The following is a 23614-nucleotide window of genomic DNA, read 5'->3' on the forward strand; positions in this document are numbered from 1 at the left end:
TCTATTGCAGCTGATTATAATAGTTAGCTTGTTGATAAGATTAACCATTTTAGTTACAACTGGGGTTGGAGTGAAAACCTAGCTCTCCAGGAACAGGGTTGGAGTGAAAACCTACATGAGAAAATATAGAAATAACGCACATAGAACAGGGCTTTTCACACACGAAGATAGTAACTTTGCAGAACGGCATCTCGGAACGCACAACTCGTTGATCCTTGTTGTGTCATGCTGATGGCAGTCAGGATTTGGGGTAAGCAGCATGAGTCCATCCTGCCTGGTGTCAACAGTACAGGCTGGTGGCGGTGGTGTTGTGGGGAATGTTATCCTGGCACACGTTAAGTCCCTTGATACCAATTGAGCAACGATTGAACACCACGCCCGAAAAATTCTGGCTGTTCTGGAGGCAACAGGTCCGACCCGGTACTAGATGGGTGTACCTAATAAACTGAAGAGAATACATCGGAACGATATAAATAGTTGTTAGGTCATTACCCACCTTGCTAAAACGATGTGCCACGGAGGAGAACTGCTTGAGCTCCAGGGACGTATCTTCGTCACAGGTCTCATCATCATCATCATCATCTTCCGAATCCAGGTGGCTGTACCGCTCAGACCGGGCTGAAGAGCAACAGAGACACATTAGTACAAGTAGGGTTGGAAAACTACCAGTAATTTACAAAAGTTACTAGAATTCTTTGTAACTTTGGTAATTAACTGGTACTCTATGGCAATCTATGGTAACTTCGGTAATTTATACTTTAAAAATGTATTCATATAAAATAAAAATCTTAATCTGTGTCCATATCGTCCATGAGTTTCAAGATCATATATCATGGTTCAAGAGAAAATAGCCTAAAATAAAAAATGACATTTTCAATTAACTCCGCAACTCTTCCAACAATTGACTATTTTCACGTCTGCCACCAGTTTGGCGCCAAAACATTTACAACAAAGACATATTGACATGGTAAAATAAATAAAAGCATGTAAAAAATATGAAGGATATTTAATGCTAAAACTCTCATATTAAACACAAACGATATTCACTAAGTTGATGGGTTATATTTAGGGTACTGTTTTACAGCTTAGTCATTCTATTTTAAAATCATCATATTTTATTGTTTCAAATCTTAATTTACATATTTTATTATGTTATGAAAATTCCATAACGTTTGTAAATATTCCAGTAGTTTAAACTATGAAAAGGTACCAGTAATATACCCTAAATACAAGTCAAGAAAGGAGCAGCAGCATACTACACAGATTAGGTTAAATTGGCCCTAACCCCTGACCCTGGGTCAGATATTTTATCACCCCATATGATTAAGATTAGGCTGGTGGGTAAGGAATTCTGACCCTAGATCTGAGGTTAAGACCAACTTATAACTTCAGTACACAACCACATTTAAAATACTCCCAATGAGAATGGTAAAGCTCGCCACCTACTGTCAAAGTAACTGGTGTCATCCTCAGTCTCCAGTTGGGGGATAAACTCAGCTTTCTGTCGTAGCAGTCCGTTCCAGTCCAGACCCACAAAGAACATGTGCATCTTGACCTCTAGTGTTCCCCCTGGGAGTAACATGGGGATGCATGATTGTATCATCGATTTGATCAAACTATTCATCAATATCATCAACTGAATACACTAAACATTTAGAACATCTTTCTCATATTGAGTTGCACCCCCCTCTTTTGCCCTCAGAACAGCCTCAATTTGTCAGGGCATGGACTCTACAAGGTGTCAAAAGTGTTCCACAGAGATGCTGGTCCATGTACCATACCCCATTTAAAGGCACTTCACTGAAGTGGATTTAACAAGTGACATCAGTAAGGGATCATAGCCTTTACCTGGATTCACCTGGTCAGTCTATGTTATGAATAGAGCAGGTGTTCATAATGTTTTGTACACTCAGTGTAGTCAAACCCACATCACTTTAGGTGGTGCATATTTGGTTAATCTCATCAAACCAACTTGGTGATTAAAACAACTATTATGACATTGAACCATTTCAGCAATCTGAAGGGGCTCCCGAGTGGCGCAGCGGTATAAGGCACTACATCTCAGTGCAAGAGGCGTCACTACAGTCCCTGGTTTGAATCCAGGTTGAATCACATCCGGCCGTGATTGGGAGTCCCATAGGGCGGCACACAATTGGCCCAGTGTCTTCCGGGTTTGTAGGTAGGCAGTCCATTGTAAATAAGAATTTGTTCTTAACTGACTTGCCTAGTTAAATAAATAAACATGTAAAATTGTATTGTGTGTATTTATTGATCTGTGGCAATGATATTGGTCATGTCCCTAAATAGAACTATCTTGTGATAACTTCTTCAAAAGTCTCAAAAAAGTATCCAAGAAGTGACTTGTTCAATCAGATACTTCTGAAGTGTCCTAACATAATACTGTACTGACATCATACCCAAAATAAATACATGTATTTTTATAAATGCAATAAAGTAGCCACCCACCAGTCCCGAGGCGGTCTAGGGGGCTTTGTCTCAGCAGCCTGGTGATCAGGTCCTGGGCATCAGCAGGCAGGGTGTCCTCCCCCTCAGGCCAGATAATGTCATCTGTGAAATACACGTTTTGGAATACAATTTCATCTGAATTACACACAATACAACATGAAACATTTGGCAATAGTTCAAACAGACTGGTAGTTGTGAATTGTGACATTGGTGACGAGACGTTCTTCTTGACATTGGTGACTAGACGTTCTTCTTGACATTGGTGACGAGACGTTCTTCTTGACATTGGTGACTAGAAGTTCTTCTTGACATTGGTGACGAGATGTTCTTCTTGACATTGGTGACTAGAAGTTCTTCTTGACATTGGTGACTAGAAGTTCTTCTTGACATTGGTGACGAGATGTTCTTCTTGACATTGGTGACAAGACGTTCTTCTTGACATTGGTGACAAGACGTTCTTCTTGACATTGGTGACAAGACGTTCTTCTTGACATTGGTGAATATAAGTTCTTCTTGACATTGGTGAATATAAGTTCTTCTTGACATTGGTGACAAGACGTTCTTCTTGACATTGGTGAATATAAGTTCTTCTTGACATTGGTGACTAGAAGTTCTTCTTGACATTGGTGACTAGACGTTTGAAAGACACCTGGGAATGTGTGCCTATCACAGAGTCAGACAAGGTAGAGGGGGTGCTTGAATCAAAAAGACAGAGAGCACCATGCAAAAGTGGCAATCAATGGCCAAATATAAGGGATGCACCCTCTAGCTTTTCTAACTCTGTAATGCATATTTACTGGATCTATTTGACCAGTCAGAGCCACGTTTACCCAAGCCTGGATAAACCAAAGTGAATGATTAAAACAATAATAAACATAGCATTTAGTCTAATTTAACCAGGCTAACGTATCCCATTAATGAGATGACTCTCACCATTGACCACTTGTCCGAAGAGCTGTTCGGGCGTGTCCCCGAAGAAAGGCACGCAGCCCACCAGGAACTCATAGAGGATGATGCCCATAGCCCACCAGTCCACCGGCTTCCCATAGCCCTGCCTCAGGATCACCTCTGGGGCGATGTACTCTGGAGTACCACACACCTGGGACAGAGAACCAGAAGAAGGGAGGATTTAAGAATGGACATTGGATGATAAAATGAGTATAGGGCAGGTAGGTAAACAGAATGAGAAGGTATAAGAGAGAGACAAATAGAGAGCGAGAGAGAGAGAAAGAGAGATGGAAAAAATCTGATCAAGGAGAGAGAATAAGAAACAACAGTGAGTGAAATTTAAAAACGGCAAAAATTGAGAGAAAGAGGACAGAGAGAGAGATGGAGAGAGAGAAGAGAGAGAGATGGAGAGAGATGAAGAGAAAGAGAAGAGAGATGGAGAGAAAGAGAACAGAGATAGAGAGATGGAGAGAAAGAGAACAGAGATAGAGCGATGGAGAGAAAGAGAACAGAGTGAGAGAGATGGAGAGAAAGAGAAGAGAGAGATGGAGAGAAAGAGAACAGATAGAGAGATGGAGAGAAAGAGAACAGAGAGAGAGATGGAGAGAGAGGACAGAGAGAGAGGACAGAGAGAGAGAGGACAGAGAGAGATGGAGAGAGATGGAGAGAAAGGAGATGGAGAGAAAGAGAACAGAGAGAGAGATGGAGAGAAAGAGAACAGAGATAGAGATGGAGAGAAAGAGAACAGAGAGAGATGGAGAGAAAGAGAAGAGAGATGGAGAGAAAGAGAACAGAGAGAGAGATGGAGAGAAAGAGAACAGAGAGAGAGATGGAGAGAAAGAGAACAGAGAGAGAGGACAGAGAGAGAGGACAGAGAGATGGAGAGAGATGGAGAGAAAGAGAAGAGAGATGGAGAGAAAGAGAACAGAGATAGAGAGATGGACAGAAAGAGAACAGAGAGAGATGGAGAGAAAGAGAACAGAGAGAGATGGAGAGAAAGAGAAGAGAGATGGAGAGAAAGAGAACAGAGAGATGGAGAGAAAGAGAACAGATAGAGAGATGGAGAGAAAGAGAACAGAGAGAGAGATGGAGAGAGGACAGAGAGAGAGGACGGAGAGAGAGAGGACAGAGAGAGAGGACAGAGAGAGAGGACAGAGAGAGAGGACAGAGAGAGATGGAGAGAGGACAGAGAGAGATAGAGATAAAACAGAGAGAGATAGAGAGCTCACCTGTTTGTCTATAAACTCCCTTGTGTCCTTCTCCATGTGTCCCTCATACAGGTTGGTGGTCATGTTCATCAGGCCGATCTTGGACAGGCCAAAGTCAGTCAGCTTGATGTGGCCCATGGACGTGATCAGCAAACTACGCAGGAAGAAAAATACATTAGAAATAATTGACCGTCGAACAAACAGAAAGCTGGATAGTGAACAATGCCGAAAAGCCTTTGTGCAAAGAACGTCCAGAATGTATGGAATACGCTATATATACACCTATAACCAGCCGCTCCTCTTCAAATGGCCACTTTGAAAAAATATATAAGCCTAGTACTGAAAAAGAATCCATCAACTCTATAGCGGTAGGCCAGTGGAGGCTGCTGCTGAGGGGAGGACGGCTCATAATAATGGCTGGAACGGAGTGAATGGAATGGCATCAAACACCTGGAAACCATGTTTGATGTATTTGATACCATTCCACTCATTCCTCTCCAGACATTACCACAAGCCCCTCCTCCACAATTAAGGTGCCACCAGCCTCCTGTGCGGTAGTTAGGTTTCACACTGACTTGTCAGGTTTGAGGTCTCTGTGTACGATGCCGTAGTTGTGGAGGTACTCCAGTGCCAAGACTGTCTCCGCAAAGTACATCCGGGTCATGTCCACTGGCAGCGGGCCAATGTTCTTCAACAGGTTGGCACAGTCCCCACCTGAGGAAGATAGCCAATAGAATGGAAAAGGCTGACATCAACAAGCATGAGAGCCTACTTTGATTTGTGTGCTACTGCGACTTGATGCACCTGAGCTCAATTTTGAGCCTCATAGCAAAGGGTCTGAATACTTATGTAAATTAGGTATTTCATTTTTATATACATTTGAAATCACTTCTAAAAACCTGTTTTTGCTTTGTCATTATGGGGTACTGTATGTAGATTGATGAGGGGAAAAAAATATTGTATACATTTTAGAATAAGGCTGTAACGTAACAAAACGTGGAAAAGGGGAAGGGGGCTGAATACTTTCCGAACTGTATATCTTAAGTAAGAACCTACCTTCTACATACTCCATGACCATGCAGAGGTGGCGTCTCGTCTCGAAGGAGCAGAACATGGAGACCACAAAGGGGTTCTCAGCGAAGGTCAGGATGTCCCGCTCCACAAACACCTGCTGGATCTGGTTCCTCAGCATCAGATTCTGCCGGTTGATCTTCTTCATGGCAAAACGCTGCCGGGTCTCCCTGTGCCTCACCAGGAACACAGCACTGGGACCATGGAAAATGAGAGAGAGAGCCAGAGAGAGAGACAGAGCCAGAGAGAGCCAGAGAGAGAGCGAGAGAGCGAGCCAAAGCGAGAGCAAGAGAGAGCCAGAGTGAGAGAGAGCCAGAGAGAGCCAGAGTGAGAGAGAGCCAGAGAGAAATCGAGAGAGAGCGAGCGAGAGAGCCAGAGAAAGAGCCAGAGAGAGCCAGAGAGAGAGCGAGAGAGCGAGCCAGAGCGAGAGCAAGAGAGAGCCAGAGAGAGAGCGAGAGAGAGCCAGAGAGAAATCGAGAGAGAGCGAGCCAGAGAGAAATCGAGAGAGAGCCAGAGAGAAATCGAGAGAGAGCGAGCCAGAGAGAGAGCGAGAGAGCCAGAGAAAGAGCCAGAGAGAGCCAGAGAGAGCCAGAGAGAGAGAGAGTGAGAGCCAGAGAGCGAGCGAGAGAGAGCCAGAGAGCAAGAGAGAGCGAGCGAGAGCCAGAGAGTGAGCGAGAGAGAGCCAGAGAGCGAGCGAGCGAGAGCCAGAGAGCGAGAGCCAGAGAGCGAGCGAGAGCCAGAGAGCGAGCGAGCGAGCGAGAGCCAGAGAGCGAGCGAGAGAGAGCCAGAGAGCGAGCGAGCCAGAGCCAGAGAGCGAGCGAGAGCCAGAGAGCGAGCGAGAGCCAGAGAGCGAGCGAGCGAGAGCCAGAGAGCGAGCGAGAGAGAGCCAGAGAGAGAGCGAGAGAGAGCCAGAGAGAGAGCGAGAGAGAGCCAGAGAGAAATCGAGAGAGAGCGAGCCAGAGAGAAATCGAGAGAGAGCCAGAGAGAAATCAAGAGAGAGCGAGCCAGAGAGAGAGCGAGAGAGCCAGAGAAAGAGCCAGAGAAAGAGCCAGAGAGAGCCAGAGCGAGAGCAAGAGAGAGCCAGAGAGAAATCGAGAGAGAGCGAGCGAGAGAGCCAGAGAAAGAGGCAGAGAGAGCCAGAGAGAGAGCGAGAGAGCGAGCCAGAGCGAGAGCAAGAGAGAGCCAGAGAGAGAGCGAGAGAGAGCCAGAGAGAAATCGAGAGAGAGCGAGCCAGAGAGAAATCGAGAGAGAGCCAGAGAGAAATCAAGAGAGAGCGAGCCAGAGAGAGAGCGAGAGAGCCAGAGCAAGAGCCAGAGAAAGAGCCAGAGAGAGCCAGAGCGAGAGCAAGAGAGAGCCAGAGAGAGCCAGAGAGCGAGCGAGAGAGAGCCAGAGAGCAAGAGAGAGCGAGCGAGAGCCAGAGAGCGAGCGAGAGAGAGCCAGAGAGCGAGAGACAGAGAGAGCGAGACAGAGAGCGAGACAGAGAGCGAGAGACAGAGAGAGCGAGAGACAGAGAGAGAGACAGGTTGCTTCTTAATTACAGTATTAAGTTAACTCTTCTGCACTGATGTGAGAGAGCATGATCAGTAAGCATGTATCATATTGCTTTTGCCATATTTTGTTTCCAGATCAGTGCAAATGAAAGAGAGGAATCAGTCTTCACGAAGACTAGTAAAACACAATCTCTGTCCAGAAACAACCTCTAGTCCCTACCCCCTAGGCACTGTGGAGATCTCAGACGATTGGACCGATGTACGTAATATGTCGCAATTTGTCCTCACAGCACTAACAATATTTGGACAGGCATTTGGGCAGTGTGTCATAAACATTGGCGTGACATTTGTTGAAGAAATGTTAAACTGCCATTTTAGCCAACTGTATGGCACCACACATTCACTTTCAGTTTCACTTCCCCGTTGAGCACTCTCACATTTCCTCAAAGACAGAGACCGCTCTAAAATAAGAGCTCTTCCTCACCCATAGGCCCCGTTGCTGATGAGCTTGATGGTCTCAAAGTCGCTCTCTAGTGGTTTCCTGCGAGAAGGAGTGCAGGCTGCCCGGTTCTGAGACACAAAATGAATGAACAAAGCTATTTGACCCGAACACAAACAAATTTGCCAGGCCGGAATGGCTAAACAAGCTGTGTAACTGTCGCAGTTATGTTTACGTTTAAAAGAGCTTTCATGAGCTTTGTTCTATGCATCTCATCCAAAGCCAAGCCAACTCAATTCTGGAACATGCTAGTAATAGGCCTACACAGTACTTGCTACACTATGCTAATACAATGCTTTCCATCACTATGATCTAACCATCCTGGCTGAACTTGTAACTGTTTCTGGTTGCCTTACCTCAGTGTCGTCGGTGTCTCTGCAGGCCGCTCCGTTCCCAGGACTGGTCTGCTCCAGATGGACCATGTCTACAGTACAACAGCGGTAGAGAGACCATGGTCAGGCACCAAACAGAAGGAAACACACAAACAAACTGCCTGGATAATACAAGACACTCATTTTCTGTAGTAAAAAAAACATTCAAATGTTTATGTTGCGTGCCTTGATGAACATGACCCTTGCACTGTCACCCTCTTCAACTCAGTGTGATCCCAAGTTGATCTACTGCATACTATAGTCAGAGACAATATGGGAGAATCACTAAGCACAGCATCTTTTCAACAAGTAGCCGCTTGGCCAGGTTTCCAACTAAACCTATAGTGCTTCAAATTAAGAGATAGTGGTTGGTTTGGAACTGAGCCTGGAAACTTAAGGGGAAGACAACCCTGGTATGTACCAGGAAGAGCAACAGAAATAGCCCGGCAGATGACGATATTGATCTGGTATTGACCGGTTTGTGCCTAAAGATTCTCCATTCAGGCTTCACATGCGTCGATTTCCCCCATAACTAGATTTAATGGCGAGAAGGGGGAAAAAACGGGGAAAATATGCATACTTTCTTAACTTCTTATGGCTGGAATCCCGGTAACAGGATCGATAGACAACAGCCAGTGAAAGTGCAGGGCGCCAAATTCAAACTACAGAAATCTCATAATTAAAATTCCTTAAACATACAAGTATTTTACACCATTTTAAAGATAAACTTGTTGTTAATCCCACCACAGTGTCCGATTTAAAAAAGGCTTTACAGCGAAAGCACACCAAACGATTATGTTAGGTCAGCAACTAATCACAGAAAAACAGCCATTTCTCCAGCCAAAGAGAGGAGTCACAAAAAGCAGAAATAGAACTAAAATGAATCACTAACCTTTGATGATCTTCATCAGATGACACTCATAGGACTTCATGTTACACAATACATGTATGTTTTGTAGAGGTCGACCGATTAATCGGAATGGCCGGTTAATTAGGGCCAATTTCAAGTTTTCATAACAATCGGTAATCGGTATTTTTGGACACCAATTTGCCGATTTAAACCTTTTTTTTTTACACATTTATTTAACTAGGCAAGTCAGTTAAGAACACATTCTTATTGTCAATGACGGCCTAGGAACGGTGGGTTAACTGCCTTGTTCAGGGGCAGAACGACAGATTTGTACCTTGTCAGCTCAGGGATTCAATCTTGCAACCTTACGGTTAACTAGTCCAACGCTCTAACCACTTGCTTTACATTGCACTCCATGAGGAGCCTGCCTGTTACGTGAATGCAGTAAGAAGACAAGGTAAGTTGCTAGCTAGCATTAAACTTATCTTATAAAAAACAACCAATCAATCAATCAATCATAATCACTAGTTAACTACACATGGTTGATGATATTACTAGTTATTCTAGCCTGCCCTGCGTTGCATATAATCGATGCGGTGCGCATTCGCGAAAAAGGACTGTCATTGCTCCAACGTGTGCCTAACCATAAACATCAATGTCTTTCTTAAAATCAATACACAAGTATATATTTTTAAACCTGCATATTTAGCTAAAAGAAATCCAGGTTAGCAGGCAATATTAACCAGATGAAATTGTGTCACTTCACTTGCGTTCATTGCACGCAGAGTCAGAGTATATGCAACAGTTTGGGCCGCCTGGCTTTTTGCGAACTAATTTGCCAGAATTTTATGTAATTATGACATAACATTGAAGGTTGTGCAATGCAACAGGAATATTTAGACTTAGGGATGCCACCCGTTACATAAAATACGGAACGGTTCTGTATTTCACTGAAAGAAAAAATGTTTTGTTTTCGAGATGATAGTTTCCGGATTCGACCATATTAATGACCTAAGGCTCGTATTTCTGTGTGTTTATTATATTATAATTAAGTCTATGATTTGATAGAGCAGTCTGACTGAGTGGTGGTAGGCACCAGCAGGCTCGTAAGCATTCATTCAAACAGCACATTGGTGCGTTTTGCCAGCAGCTCTTCGCATTGCTTCAAGCATTGCGCTGTTTATGACTTCAAGCCTATCAACTCCCAAGATTAGGCTGGTGTAACCGATGTGAAATGGCTAGCTAGTTAGCTGGATGCGCTAATAGCATTTCAAACGTCACTCGCTCTGAGACTTGGAGTAGTTGTTCTCCTTGCTCTGCATGGGTAACGCTGCTTCGAGGGTGGCTGTTGTCGATGTGTTCCTGGTTCGAGCCCAGGTAGGAGCGAGGAGACGGACGGAAGCTATACTGTTACACTGGCAATACTAAAGTGCCTATAAGAACATCCAATAGTCAAAGGTATATGAAATACAAATCGTATAGAGAGAAATAGTCCTATAATTCATATAATAACTACAACCTAAAACTTCTTACCTGGGAATATTGAAGACTCATGTTAAAAGGAACCACCAGCTTTCATATGTTCACATGTTCTGTGCAAGGCACTTAAACGTTAGCTTTCTTACATGGCACATATTGCACTTTTACTTTCTTCTCCCAACACTTTGTTTTTGCATTATTTAAACCAAATTGAACATGTTTCATTATTTATTTGAGGCTAAATAGATTTTATTGATGTATTATATTAAGTTAAAATAAGTGTTCATTCAGTATTGTTGTAATTGTCATTATTACAAATAAATAAAAAAAGAACCGGCCGATTAATCGGTATCGTTTTTTTTTTGGTCCTCCAATAATCAGTATCGATGTTGAAAAATCATAATCGGTCGACCTCTAATGTTTTGTTCGATAAAGTTCATATTTATAGCCAAAAATCTCAGTTTACATTGGCGCGTTATGTTCAGTAATGTTTTGCTTCCAAAACACCCGGTGATTTTGCAGAGAGCCACATCAATTTACAGAAACACTCATCATAAATGTTGATGAAAATACAAGTGTTATGCATGGAACTTTAGATAAACTTCTCCTTAATGCAACCGCTGTGTCAGATTTCAAAAAAGCTTTACCGAAAAAGCACACCATACAATAATCTAAGTACGGCGCTCAGACACAAAAACAAGCCATACATATATCCGCCATGTTGAAGTCAACAGAAGTCAGAAATAGCTTTATAAATATTCACTTACCTTTGATGATCTTCATCAGAATGCACTCCCAGGCATCCCAGTTCCACAATAAATGTTTGTTTTGTTCAATAAAGTCCATCCTTTATGTCCAAATACCTCCTTTTTGTTAGCGCCTTCAGTTCACAAATCCAAATTCACAACGCGCAGGCCAGACGAAAACAAAAAAAAAATCGTAGAAACATGTCAAACAATGTATAGAATCAATCTTTAGGATGTTTTTATCATAAATCTTCAGTAAGGTTTCAACTGGAGAATTCCTTTGTCTTTAGAAATGCAATGGAACTCAGCTACCTCTCACGGACACACGCATGACTGAAGCTCATGCCCTTCTCGCAGACCTCTCACTCAATCAGCTCTTATTCTCCCCCATTTCACAGTAGAAGCCTCAAACAAGGTTCTAAAGACTGTTGACATCTAGTGGAAGCCTTAGGAAGTGCAATATGACCCCACAGACACTCTATATTGGATAGGCCAAGACTTGAAAAACTACTAACCTCAGATTTCCCACTTCCTGGTTGGATTTTTTCTCAGGTTTTTGCCTGCCATATGAGTTCTGTTATACTCACAGACATCATTCAAACAGTTTTAGAAACTTCAGAGTGTTTTCCATCCAAATCTACCAATTATATGCATATCTTAGCTTCTGGGCCTGAGTAGCAGGCAGTTTACTCTGGGCACCTTATTCATCCAAGCTACTCAATACTGCCACCCAGCCATAAGAAGTTAATGAAACACCATTTTCCACCACCATGCTAGTGGTTAATGCTACTTCCTGTTGTTGTACCCTACGAAACATACAGGACTAGCATTCCTAAATGGAACATTGTGTTTTATAAAGAAAGTATGCATATTTTCGCCGTTTTTTCTCCCTTCTTGCCTTTAAATCTAGTTAAGGAGGAAATCGACGCCTTTGAAGCCTGAATGGAGAATGTTTTTGGTATGAACCGGTCCACGGGGTTGCGAGGGTAAGACGGAAACATCTCAGGAAACCCTACAGATACCTTCCAATGGCTGCTCATGCTTTAGCCAATGTATAGATTAGATAAATCTGTGAGGCCCATCCTTCTTTTTACCACTGTGGGATTCGAATAGGATGACAAGCCCTGTGGTACTGTACCTTCCAGAGGGTCTCTGGTGAGGCCCAGCTGGCTGATGATGTAGCGCGGGATGTCTGTCTTGATGACCTGGCCCACCTTGGCGTGGCCCTCGGCTGCCTCCAGACGATGAAGGAACTCCTCTGGGTCAAACTCCTATTGGGGTGAAAAGCCAAAAGGAATATGGGTTATTATTATCATCATTTACATTAAATAGATAAGTATATATAAACCAGGGTTATTACAGTTGTATAACCCTGTAACAAGCTATCAAGTACACTCAGTGGTGGAGTACTTTACACTACCTCAATGTACTTAACCTATGAAAAATAATTAACATCATAGAGACTGGGCAAAATGTATCATGGTCGTTCTGTATCATATTAGTTGTGTTGGTTGGCAATTGCTTTAGGGAGCAAAACTTCCTGAAAGAGTCTGTGAATCTTACCAGACATTCCAGTAACCTGGCTGGCCTGGAGATGATGATAAGAATCTTCTTCACCAGCTTAATGATGACGGTCACCTCCTCGCTCTCGGATCTCTCGTACGCCTGATGACCAAGATAAAACAATACAGATAGAGACAGGTTATATGCCTGACATATGCCATAGTTACTCATGACAGGGCAGTGATTTGTATGAAACACTGGCTTCAAAACATTACCTTGTGATACTTTGGCTCTTCCGTAACAAAATAATGAGTGACTGTTCTCACTTATGCAAAGATTAGGGTCAAAGAGAGTTCTTTGAACGGCTTCTCATTAGTAATATGTTAGTACTTGGTTTGTCTATAATAGTGCCTTCTACTGCTGCAATCGTGTAAGCGTAACTTACTCAATTTCACTTACAATTACATTGCAGCATTTTTAAGCCTGAGTATCCAGGCGTGAGAATTAACTTTTTGAAAAGTCCAATTTACAATGTTCTACTAACTCGATGCTTTGACAAAGTGATTGTGATAGGGGATCAGGGAGTACTGAGGATCCTGCAACACAGTCTAATGTGAGGGCACAACAAAGTGTACATTCAATGACAAGGTTGCATAACACTGTAATTCTGTCCAGGCTGTGGTGCTTTTTTAGGAAAGAGCACATCTTCGGCCTTGGGACAAAAACTGACCCATTATAAGATGACTCAATGTTCTTAAAAACTCTGAGATGCATCCTATATTTAAAAAAACGAATGACCATACTTTCCTAGTTTACATTAACTACGGGGAAAAACTCAGCCAAAAAGCTCTAACAAAGCAGAACATAAAGGTAAGCCATTGTATGTAGAGCAATGGTCAAGCATTGGAAAGTGACTTAATAAGCCCTAGTTACGCAATCACAAGCAAGACTGGAGAGATCCATCTAATCTAAAATGGAAATTGCACCGGCGCCGACTAATAGTCTAGATTAGAATCCTAGTGTCACGCCCTGACCATAGTGAGCCTTTTATTCTCTATGTTGGTTAGGTCGAGGTGTGACTAGGGTGGGTAATCTAGGTTGTCTATTTCTTTGTTGGCCTGGTATGGTTCCCAATCAGAGGCAGCTGTTTTTCGTTGTCTCTGATTGGGGATCATATTTAGGCAGCCATTTCCCCCCTGTGTTTTGGGGGTTTTGTTTTTTGTGTAGTTGCCTGTGAGCACTCCAGAACGTCACGTTTCGTTTGTTCTTTATTGTTTTGTTTGTGCTGAAGTTTCACTTTATAATAAAGATGTGGTACACTGTGCCTTGGTCCAGTTCTTACGACGACCGTGACACCTAGCACTTTGAGAACCTATCAAACGTCAAAGCCCAATACAATACAAAAATACAACACTGAGGACATTGGAGGCTTTCCAAAGTGCGATCAACGCAAAAACATTTATCTAAAAAAAGAAGACAAATACTGCAGGAAACAATGCAGAAAACATTTGGTTTGAAGGGCCATTTATTTTGTGTCTCACATGTCATGTGACGTGATCCAGTGAACCTTGGCTAATAACACATTCACAAATTGGGGGTGGGATACCAGTGACATCTCAGTAACCTGTCAGTGAAAATACACCAAAAGCAGCAGTGATTTAGCAAGATGCAGTATCTTGGGGGAAAAAACTTTAAACACAAAATTTGACTCAGTCGGGGTATCTCGACACGCAGCAATAATTTCCTCTACAAACCTATCATGGAGGAGGGAAAACACCCTCAATCTGACCGCAGGCCAAGTCCCTCCCTGTTGCAATTTTCATTGAACATTCATACACACTGAATCAGACTTTTAGCTGACTCATTCAGTAGAGAGCCAATAGAAATGGCAGAGCTCCTCAGACCACAGCAATTTGACAGTGCCTAAAAGTTCCATCTCTGAGTACACTCGAGTAAATCTATGAGAGCCTACCTTGTGCATACAGTTGAAGTGGGAAGTTTACATACACCTTAGCCAAATACACTTAAACTCAGTTTTTCACAATTCCTGACATTTAATCCTAGTAAAAATTCCCTGTCTTAGGTCAGTTAGGATCACCACTTTATTGAAGAATGTGAAATGTCAGAATAATAGAGAATGAGAGAATGATTTATTTAAGCTTTTATTTATTTCATCACATTCCCAGTGGGTCAGAAGTTTACATACACTCAATTAGTATTTGGTAGCATTGCCTTTAAATTGTTTAACTTGGGTCAAACGTTTTGGGTAGCCTTCCACAAGCTTCCCACAATAAGTTAGGTGAATTTTGGCCCATTCCTCCTGACAGAGCTGGTTTAACTGAGTCAGGTTTGTAGGCCTCCTAGCTCGCACCCAATTTTTCAGTTCTGCCCACAAACGTTCTTTAGGATTGAGGTCAGGGCTTTGTGATGGCCACTCCAATACCTTGACTTTGTTGTCCTTAAGCTATTTTGCCAGAACTTTGGAAGTATGCTTGGGGTCATTGTCCATTTGGAATACCCATTTGCGACTTAGTATTAACTTCCTGACTGATGTCTTGAGATGTTGCTTCAATATATCCACATATACACATTTTCTTACCTCATGATGCCATCTATTTTGTGAAGTGCACCAGTCCCTCCCTCAGCAAAGCACCCCCACAACATGATGCTGCCACCCCCGTGCTTCACGGTTGGGATGGTGTTCTTCGGCTTGCAAGCCTCCCTCTTTTCCTCTAAACATAACGATGGTCATTATGGTCAAACAGTTCTATTTTTGTTTCATCAGACCAAAGGACATTTCTCCAAAAAGTATGATCTTTGTCCCCATGTGCAGTTGCAAACCGTAGTCTGGCTTTTTTATGGCGGTTTTGGAGCAGTGACTTCTTCCTTGCTGAGCGGCCTTTCAGGTTATGTCGATATAGGACTCGTTTTTACTGTGGATATAGATACTTTTGTACTTGTTTCCTCCAGCATCTTCACAAGGTCCTTTGCTGTTGTTCTGGGATTGATTTGCACTTTTCGCACCAAAGTATGTTCATCTCTAGGAGACAGAACGCGTCTCCTTCCTGAGCGGTATGACGGCTGCGTGGTCCCATGGTGTTTATACTTGCGTACTATTGTTTGTACAGACGAACGTGGTACCTTCAGGTGTTTGGAAATTGCTCCCAAGGATGAACCAGACTTGTGGAGGTTTACCATGTTTTTCTGAGGTTCTTGGCTGATTTCTTTGGATTTTCCCATAATGTCAAGCAAAGACGCACCGAGTTTGAAGGTAGGCCTTGAAATACATCCACATGTACACCTCAAATTGACTCACATTATGTCAATTAGCCTATCAGAAGCCTCTAAAGCCATGAAATACATTTCTGGAATTTTCCAAGCTGTTTAAAGGCACATTCAACTTAGTGTATGTAAACTTCTGACCCACTGGAATTGTGATACAGTGAATTATAAGTGAAATAATCTGTCTGTAAACAATTGCTGGAAAAATGACTTGTGTCATGCACAAAGTAGATGTCCTAACCGACTTGCCAAAACTATAGTTTGTTAACAATAAATTTGTGGAGTGGTTGAAAAACGAGTTTTAATGACTCCAACCTAAGTGTATGTAAACTTCCAACTTCAACTGTATATTGCATTATACTTTAGCTTAGTCATCCCAAAAACATTCAGCCTACCTCATGCAGTAGCTTCTCCAGGTTCTCCTGTAGCTCTATGAAGTAGCGTGAGGTGACCAGGCCCATCTGGGACTTGTCTAGGCAGTCTCTGGCCAGCTCCACTAGCTGGTGCTGGATGAAGCCCAGCACGCCGTCGGCCAGGGGCAGGTTGCTGTCTGGGGAGCAGTCGGCGAGGATGTCCAGCAGACGGCCCTCCATCTGGGCTGTGGCCTGGAAAATCACATTACATTTTATGATAAAATTTATCTAAAGTGCATTTCACAAATACAGTGAATTCGGAAAGTATTCAGAACCCTTCCCCTTTTCCACATTTTGTTACGTTACAGCCTTGGGTGAAATTAGATTTGTATCTGTCCCGTCGATGTGGATAGGGGGGTGCTCCCTCTGCTGTTTCCTGAAGTCCGCGATCATCTCCTTTGTTTTGTTGACGTTGAGTGAGAGGTTGTTTTCCTGACACCACACTCTGAGGGCCCTCACCTCCTCCCTGTAGGATGTCTCGTCGTTGTTGGTAATCAAGCCTACCACTGCAGTGTCGTCTGAAAACTTGATGATTGAGTTGGAGGCGTGCATGGCCACTCAGTCGTGGGTGAACAGGGAGTACAGAAGAGGGCTGAGAACGCACCCTTGTGGGGCCCCTGTGTTGAGGATCAGCGGGTGGAGATGTTGTTTCCTACCCTCACCACCTGGGGCAGCCCGTCAGAAAGTCCAGGACCCAGTTGCACAGGGAGGGGTCGAGACCCAGGGTCTCAAGCTTAATGACGAGTTTGGAGTGTACTATGGTGTTAAATGCTGAGCAGTAAATCGATGAACAGCATTCTTACATAGGTATTCCTTTTGTCCAGATGGGTTAGGGCAGTGTGCAATGTGATTACGTTGTCTGTGGACCTATTTGGGCGGTAAGCAAATTGGAGTGGGTCTAAAGTGTCAGGCAGGGTGGAGGTGATATGATCCTTGACTAGTCTCTCAAAGCACTTCATGATGACGGAAGTGAGTGCTACAGGGCGATAGTCGTTTAGCTCAGTTACCTTAGCTTTTTTGGTGGTGGCAGCATCATGCTGTGGGGATGTTTATCAGCGGCAGGGACTGGGAGACTAGTCAGGATCAACGTAAACAATTAACGGAGCAAAGTACAGAGAGATCCTTGATGAAAACATGCTCCAGAGTGCTCAGGACAGAGTGTTCCAACTGGGGTGAAGGTTCACCTTCCAACAGGACAATGACCCTAAGCACAAAGCCAAGACAAAACAGGGGTGGTTACTGGACAAGTCCCTGAATGTCCTTGAGTGGCGCAGCCAGAGCACAGACTTGAACCCGATCAAACATCTCTGGAGAGACCTGCCAAGCTTGTAGCGTCATACCCAAAAAGAGTCGAGGCTGTAATCGCTGCCAAAGGTGCTTCAACAAAGTACTGAGTAAAGGGTCTGAATACTTATGTAAATAGTTTATTTCCTTTTATACATTTTTTTTTTTCAAAACATTTCTAAAAACCTGTTTTTGCTTTGTCATTATGGAGTAGCGTGTGTAGATTGATGAGGGAAAAAAACAATTGAATCCATTTCAGAATAAGGCTGTAACGTAAGAAAATGTGGAGAAGCAGATCAAAGTGAAATATAAAAGTAAACAAGACGAACGTATTTAGATCAGACGTGTACATGATGAATCTATTGATGTGCTAGGAAAAGCAGTGTGGCAAGTCAGGAAATAACACCTACCTTGGGAAAGCGCTCTTTGTAAACGTGATTCATCATTACAATCTCATTATCAAAGGTGCCACATGTCCGACCAGGGCTAGAAGAAGAGAAGACAATTACAGTCCAGTTCTTCATTAGAGTATGAATAATCTTAGCGTTAGAACTTTCAAACAGAGTAGAAATTCAAAAGTAAGCACAAAAAAACATATCAAATGCAACTTATGGCGAAGTTTAGTTCAACAGTTATGTAGTCATGACCACACTTGTTGTCTTCAGTTGGGTTTGATTACATGGGTGCCCAGGAGAGTAGGGCTCACCCTTAATAAATCAGGGCAGTCTCATCAGGATCCCCTTAATCGTTAAAAGGTGCAATATGCAGAAATCCCTCCGTCATTTCCTGGTTGCTAACATTCTAAAAGTTCATGTAACAAAACAAGCAGTCATTGTTTAGAGAATCATTGTACCATCTAAACCGCTGTGAAATATATTTTCCATGACCCAAAATATTGCATTTTCAGCAGTTTGAAGCTGGTGTACAAAACCAAAAGTGAAAGACACAAAAACTAAACTTAACGGGAAGCATAGAAATAGCACACATAGAACAGACCTACCGCTTCTTATACTTGCTTTCAATGACAATGACAGATCTATAACTCAAATCTCTATGTGCATTTGGACGGGTCGCCCAATAAGATATATACTGCAGCTTTAAAAAATATCAACATTTGTCCAGACAGTTATTTCTAGGTCACGCCAAAGAACACCTGTGTAATATAACCCTTTGCCTTGTTTGAAATGAATCTGAACGGCATTAAAAAAAATATTCATTTTGTTACATAATGTATTAAAATAATAAGGATAAAGATTTGACCATCATAATCTCCCTTTGGCCTTTCTCTCTGGGCATTTCGGACTTCAAAACAATTGTTGAAAGAGGAGCCGGAAAACTGCAGGATACACGTTTTGCTTTTTCCTATTTTAAACTAAGTTAGCAAACTTGCCCACCACAATTGCAACCTCAAACAGCTGGCCAAGTCCTGGTATTCAAACTCCAACAAACAGAGTTTAAGAATAACATTTGGTGTCAACAAAATATACAGTTGAAGTCGGAAGTTTACATACACTTAGGTTGGAGTCATTAAAACTCGTTTTTCAACCATGCCACAAATGTATTGTTAACAAACTATAGTTTTGGCAAGTCGGTTAGGACATCTACTTTGTGCATGTGTCACGTCCTGACCAGCAGATGGAGCTAGTGTTTTAGTTTTGGGGTCAGGATGTGGCAGGTTTGTGTTTGTTAAATGTTGGGTTGATGATTGGGACTTCCAATTGAAGGCAGGTGTGTATAGTTGCCTTTAATTGGAAGTCCTATATAGGTGTGTGTGTTTGTCTTTGGGGTTGTGGGGAATTGTTTTGCACTGTGTTTTTGAAGCCTGCAAACTGTTGCTGTCGTTGGTAGAAATGGACCAAGGCGCAGCGGAAGTGTGGATACTCATATTTATTTCCCCAACAAAAGGAGTAAAGCATCCACCGGAAAACAAAAAACCCACGACAGCAGCAGCAACAGTTTGCAGGCTTAAAAAACGCAGTGCAAAACAATTCCCCACAACCCCAAAGACAAACACACACACCTATATAGGACTTCCAATCAAAGGCAACTATACACACCTGCCTTCAATTGGAAGTCCCAATCATCAAGCCAACATTTAACAAACACAAACCTGCCACGTCCTGACCCCAAAATTAAAACACTAGCTCCATCTGCTGGTCAGGACGTGACAGCATGACACAAGTCATTTTTCCAACAATTGTTTACAGACAGATTATTTCACTGTATCACAATTCCAGTGGGTCAGAAGTTTATACACTAAGTTGACTGTGCCTTTAAACAGCTTGGCAAATTCCAGAATATTATGTCATGACTTTAGAAGCTTCTGATAGGCTAATTGACATCATTTGAGTCAATTGGAGGTGTACCTGTGAATGTATTTCAAGGCCTACCTTCAAACTCAGTGCCTCTTTGATTGACATCATGGGAAAATCCAAAGAAATCAGCCAAGAACCTCAGAAAAACATGGTAAACCTCCACAAGTCTGGTTCATCCTTGGGAGCAATTTCCAAACGCCTGAAGGTACCACATTCATCTGTACAAACAATAGTACGCAAGTATAAACACCATGGGACCACGCAGCCGTCATACCGCTCAAGAAGGAGACGCGTTCTGTCTCCTAGAGATGAACGTACTTTGGTGCGAAAAGTGCAAATCAATCCCAGAACAACAGCAACGGACCTTGTGAAGATGCTGGAGGAAACAGGTACAAAAGTATCTATATCCACAGTAAATCGAGTCATATATCAACATAACCTGAAAGGCCGCTCAGCAAGGAAGAAGCCACTGCTCCAAAACCTCCATAAAAAAGCCAGAATATGGTTTGCAACTGCACATGGGGACAAAGATCGTACTTTTTGGAGAAATGTCCTCTGATCTGATGAAACAAAAATAGAACTGTTTGGCCATAATGACCATCGTTATGTTTGGAGGAAAAAGGGGGAGGCTTGCAAGCCGAAGAACAACATCCCAACCGTGAAGCACGGCAGTGGCAGCATCATGTTGTGGGGGTGCTTTGCTGCAGGAGGGACTGGTGCACTTTACAAAATAGATGGCATCATGCGGGAGGAAAATTATGTGGATATATTGAAGCAACATCAAGACATCAGTCAGGAAGTTAAAGCTTGGTCGCAAATGGGTATTCCAAATGAACAATGACCCCAAGCATTCTTTCAAAGTTGTGGCAAAATGGCTTAAGGACAACAAAGTCAAGGTCTTGGAGTGGCTATCACAAGGCCCTGACCTCAATCCTATAGAAAATGTGTGGGCAGAACTGAAAAAGTGCGTGCGAGCTAGGAAGCCTACAAACCTGACTCAGTAACAACAGCTCTGTCAGGAGGAATGGGCCAAAATTCACCCAACTTATTGTGGGAAGTTTGTGGAAGGCTACCCAAAACATTTGATCCAAGTTAAACAATTTAAAGGCAATCCTACCAAATACTAATTGAGTGTATGTAAACTTCTGACCCACTGGGAATGTGATGAAATAAATAAAAGCTGAAATAAATCAATTCTCTCTACTATTATTCTGACATTTCACATTATTCAAATAAAGTGGTGATCCTAACTGACCTAAGACAGGGAATTTTTACTAGGATTAAATGTCAGGAATTGTGAAAAACTGAGTTTAAATCTATTTGGCTAAGGTGTATGTAAACTTCTGACTTCAACTGTATATTTACAAATGCAACAGCGGGCTCCGTTGTATGTACATTTGTTGTCATATTATCGTGTTTGTGAGAAACTGGTTGCTCTCAGCACTGTCTAGTTAAAATACTACATCTAATGGCCACAAAATGTTGGTGCCAACATGGAGGCCTGTTGACTAAAATCTGCCCTATATATATATCTGTGTCACTAGCAAGCACGGGCCAGTCTTAGCAGCTCGGTGCTGGCTGGTTCACGCAGTACACGTCACAGGAAATCTGACCACATCAAAGCACAGCAGAACTCACAGACAGTCCTAACGCCTGTACAACAGCCTCTTTCTAACCACCACGAGAACCAGATGGGTCAGAGACATGTCTGTGTTTTAATGAGGGGTGACTAACGGACTAGGAGACACCGTGATGTAAGAACATAAACACTATTATGCAAACAGAGCCTGGATGAAGTCAACAATCTTGGTATTGTAAAGTTGATGGAAAAGTCTTCAGCTCTATGCACAGATAAGAATCCACACAAATGTTTGTCAAAGGAAGTACTGTGATTGAGATAAAGCCACTAAGTAAGAAGTTACTGTACTTCATAAAAAAGTAGTCAAAGCAATTTCAGCAAAGTACATTTTCCCAATGAAAATACGTCTTGTCCGAACATTAGGAAAAATGTGTTGACCTCATTCCGAAATAGGACTGCTTGATATGTGATTACCTTCGAGGTGTGAAAACATCCTATAAATGTTTTATTTTGGGGTGAACTGTCCCTTTTAAGGGTGTTGGTGATCTGATTGGTGAGTGTGCCTACCTGAGACTGCGGGAGCGGAGCCTCACGGGGGGTGAGGGCTGCCCCTCCTCGTCCGCTACACTCTCTGTGCTCCGGAAGTGTTTAAACAGGAAATGAAGCTCATCTGCCGTGGGCTGGAAGGGCAGCTGGTGCAAGAGCTCCTGGGAGGAGGAGGAGGACTGGGGGAGGAAAAGAGAGAGAGAGAGAGAGAGAAGAGAGAGAGAGAAAGGAGGGGTAGGGAGAGAGAGAGAGGAGGGGCAGGGAGACAGAGTGAGGGGGGATAGCGAGAGAGAGAGAGAGAGAGATTGAGAGATCAGTATGTGTCCCAACATATTACATGGCCCCTGAGGCCTTGATACATCAACAAGCCAGAGCTCGGTAAATACACTACCATTCAAAAGTTCGGGGTCACTTAGAAATGTCCTTGTTTTGAAAGAAAAATAAATAAAATAATTGTCCATTATAATAACATAAAATTTATCAGAAATACAGTGTAGACATTGTTAATGTTGTAAATGACTATTGTAGCTGGAAATGGCAGATTATTTATGGAATGACTACATAGGTGTACAGAGGCCCATTATCAGCAACCATCACTCCTGTGTTCCAATGGCACGTTGTGTTAGCTAATCCAAGTTTATCCTTTTAAAAGGATAATTGATCATTAGAAAACCCTTTTGCAATTATGTTAGCACAGCTGAAAACTGTTGTGCTAATTAAAGAAGCAATAAAACTGACCTTCTTTAGACTTGTTGATTATCTGGAGCATCAGCATTTGTGGGTTTGATTACAGGCTCAAAATGGCCAGAAACAAAGACCTTTCCTCTGAAACTCGTCAGTCTATTCTTGTTCTGAGAAATGAAGGCTATTCCATGCGAGAAATTTCCAAGAAACTGAAGATCTCGTACAACGCTGTGTACTGCTCCCTTCACAGAACAGCGCAAACTGGCTCTAACCAGAATAGAAAGAGGAGGGGGAGGCGCCGGTGCACAACTGAGCAAGAGGACAAGTACATTAATGTGTCTAGTTTGAGAAACAGACGCCTCACAAGTCCTCAACTGGCAGCTTCATTAAATAGTACCTACAAAACACCAGTCTCAGCGTCAACAGTAAAGAGGCGACTCCGGGATGCTGACCTTCTAGGCAGAGTTGCAAAGAAAAAGCCATATCTCAGACTGACCAATAAAAATAAAAGATTAAGATGGGCAAAAGAACACAGACACTGGACAGAGGAAGATTGGAAAAAAGTGTTATGGACAGACTAATCTAAGTTTGAGGAGTTCGGATCACAAAGAAGAACATTTGTGAGATACAAAAAAAATGAAAAGATGCTGGAGGATTGCTTGACGCCATCTGTCAAGCATGGTGGAGGCAATGTGATGGTCTGGGGGTGCTTTGGTGGTGGCAAATTGGGAGATTTGTACAGGGTAAAAGGGATCTTGAAGAAGGAAGTCTATCACTCCATTTTGTAACGCAATGCCATAGCCTGTGGACGGCGCTTAATTGGAGCCAATTTCCTCCTACAACAGGACAATGACCCAAAGCACAGCTCCAAACTATTCAA

The 23614-nt window shown here is 42.8% G+C and overlaps 1 protein-coding gene across 3 annotated transcripts in view; it reads right to left on the bottom strand.

Moving 5' to 3' along the window:
* The window catches only part of LOC115169951 (microtubule-associated serine/threonine-protein kinase 3), an 83604-nt gene that overhangs the window by 10207 nt on the left and 49783 nt on the right, over positions 1–23614 (bottom strand). For all 3 annotated transcript variants that reach the window (XM_029726115.1, XM_029726114.1, XM_029726113.1), the window contains 14 exons: positions 22072–22229; positions 18021–18096; positions 16309–16518; positions 12692–12793; positions 12267–12399; positions 8039–8106; positions 7668–7753; positions 5679–5887; positions 5198–5336; positions 4644–4776; positions 3400–3565; positions 2467–2568; positions 1447–1569; positions 497–618 (listed from right to left, as the gene is read on the bottom strand). In XM_029726115.1, the coding sequence (XP_029581975.1) occupies positions 497–618; positions 1447–1569; positions 2467–2568; positions 3400–3565; positions 4644–4776; positions 5198–5336; positions 5679–5887; positions 7668–7753; positions 8039–8106; positions 12267–12399; positions 12692–12793; positions 16309–16518; positions 18021–18096; positions 22072–22229 (1827 nt within the window). The remainder of the gene's footprint in view (positions 1–496; positions 619–1446; positions 1570–2466; positions 2569–3399; positions 3566–4643; positions 4777–5197; positions 5337–5678; positions 5888–7667; positions 7754–8038; positions 8107–12266; positions 12400–12691; positions 12794–16308; positions 16519–18020; positions 18097–22071; positions 22230–23614) is intronic.

Source organism: Salmo trutta, chromosome 31, assembly GCF_901001165.1.
Source record: "Salmo trutta chromosome 31, fSalTru1.1, whole genome shotgun sequence".
Classification (NCBI taxonomy): domain Eukaryota; kingdom Metazoa; phylum Chordata; class Actinopteri; order Salmoniformes; family Salmonidae; genus Salmo; species Salmo trutta.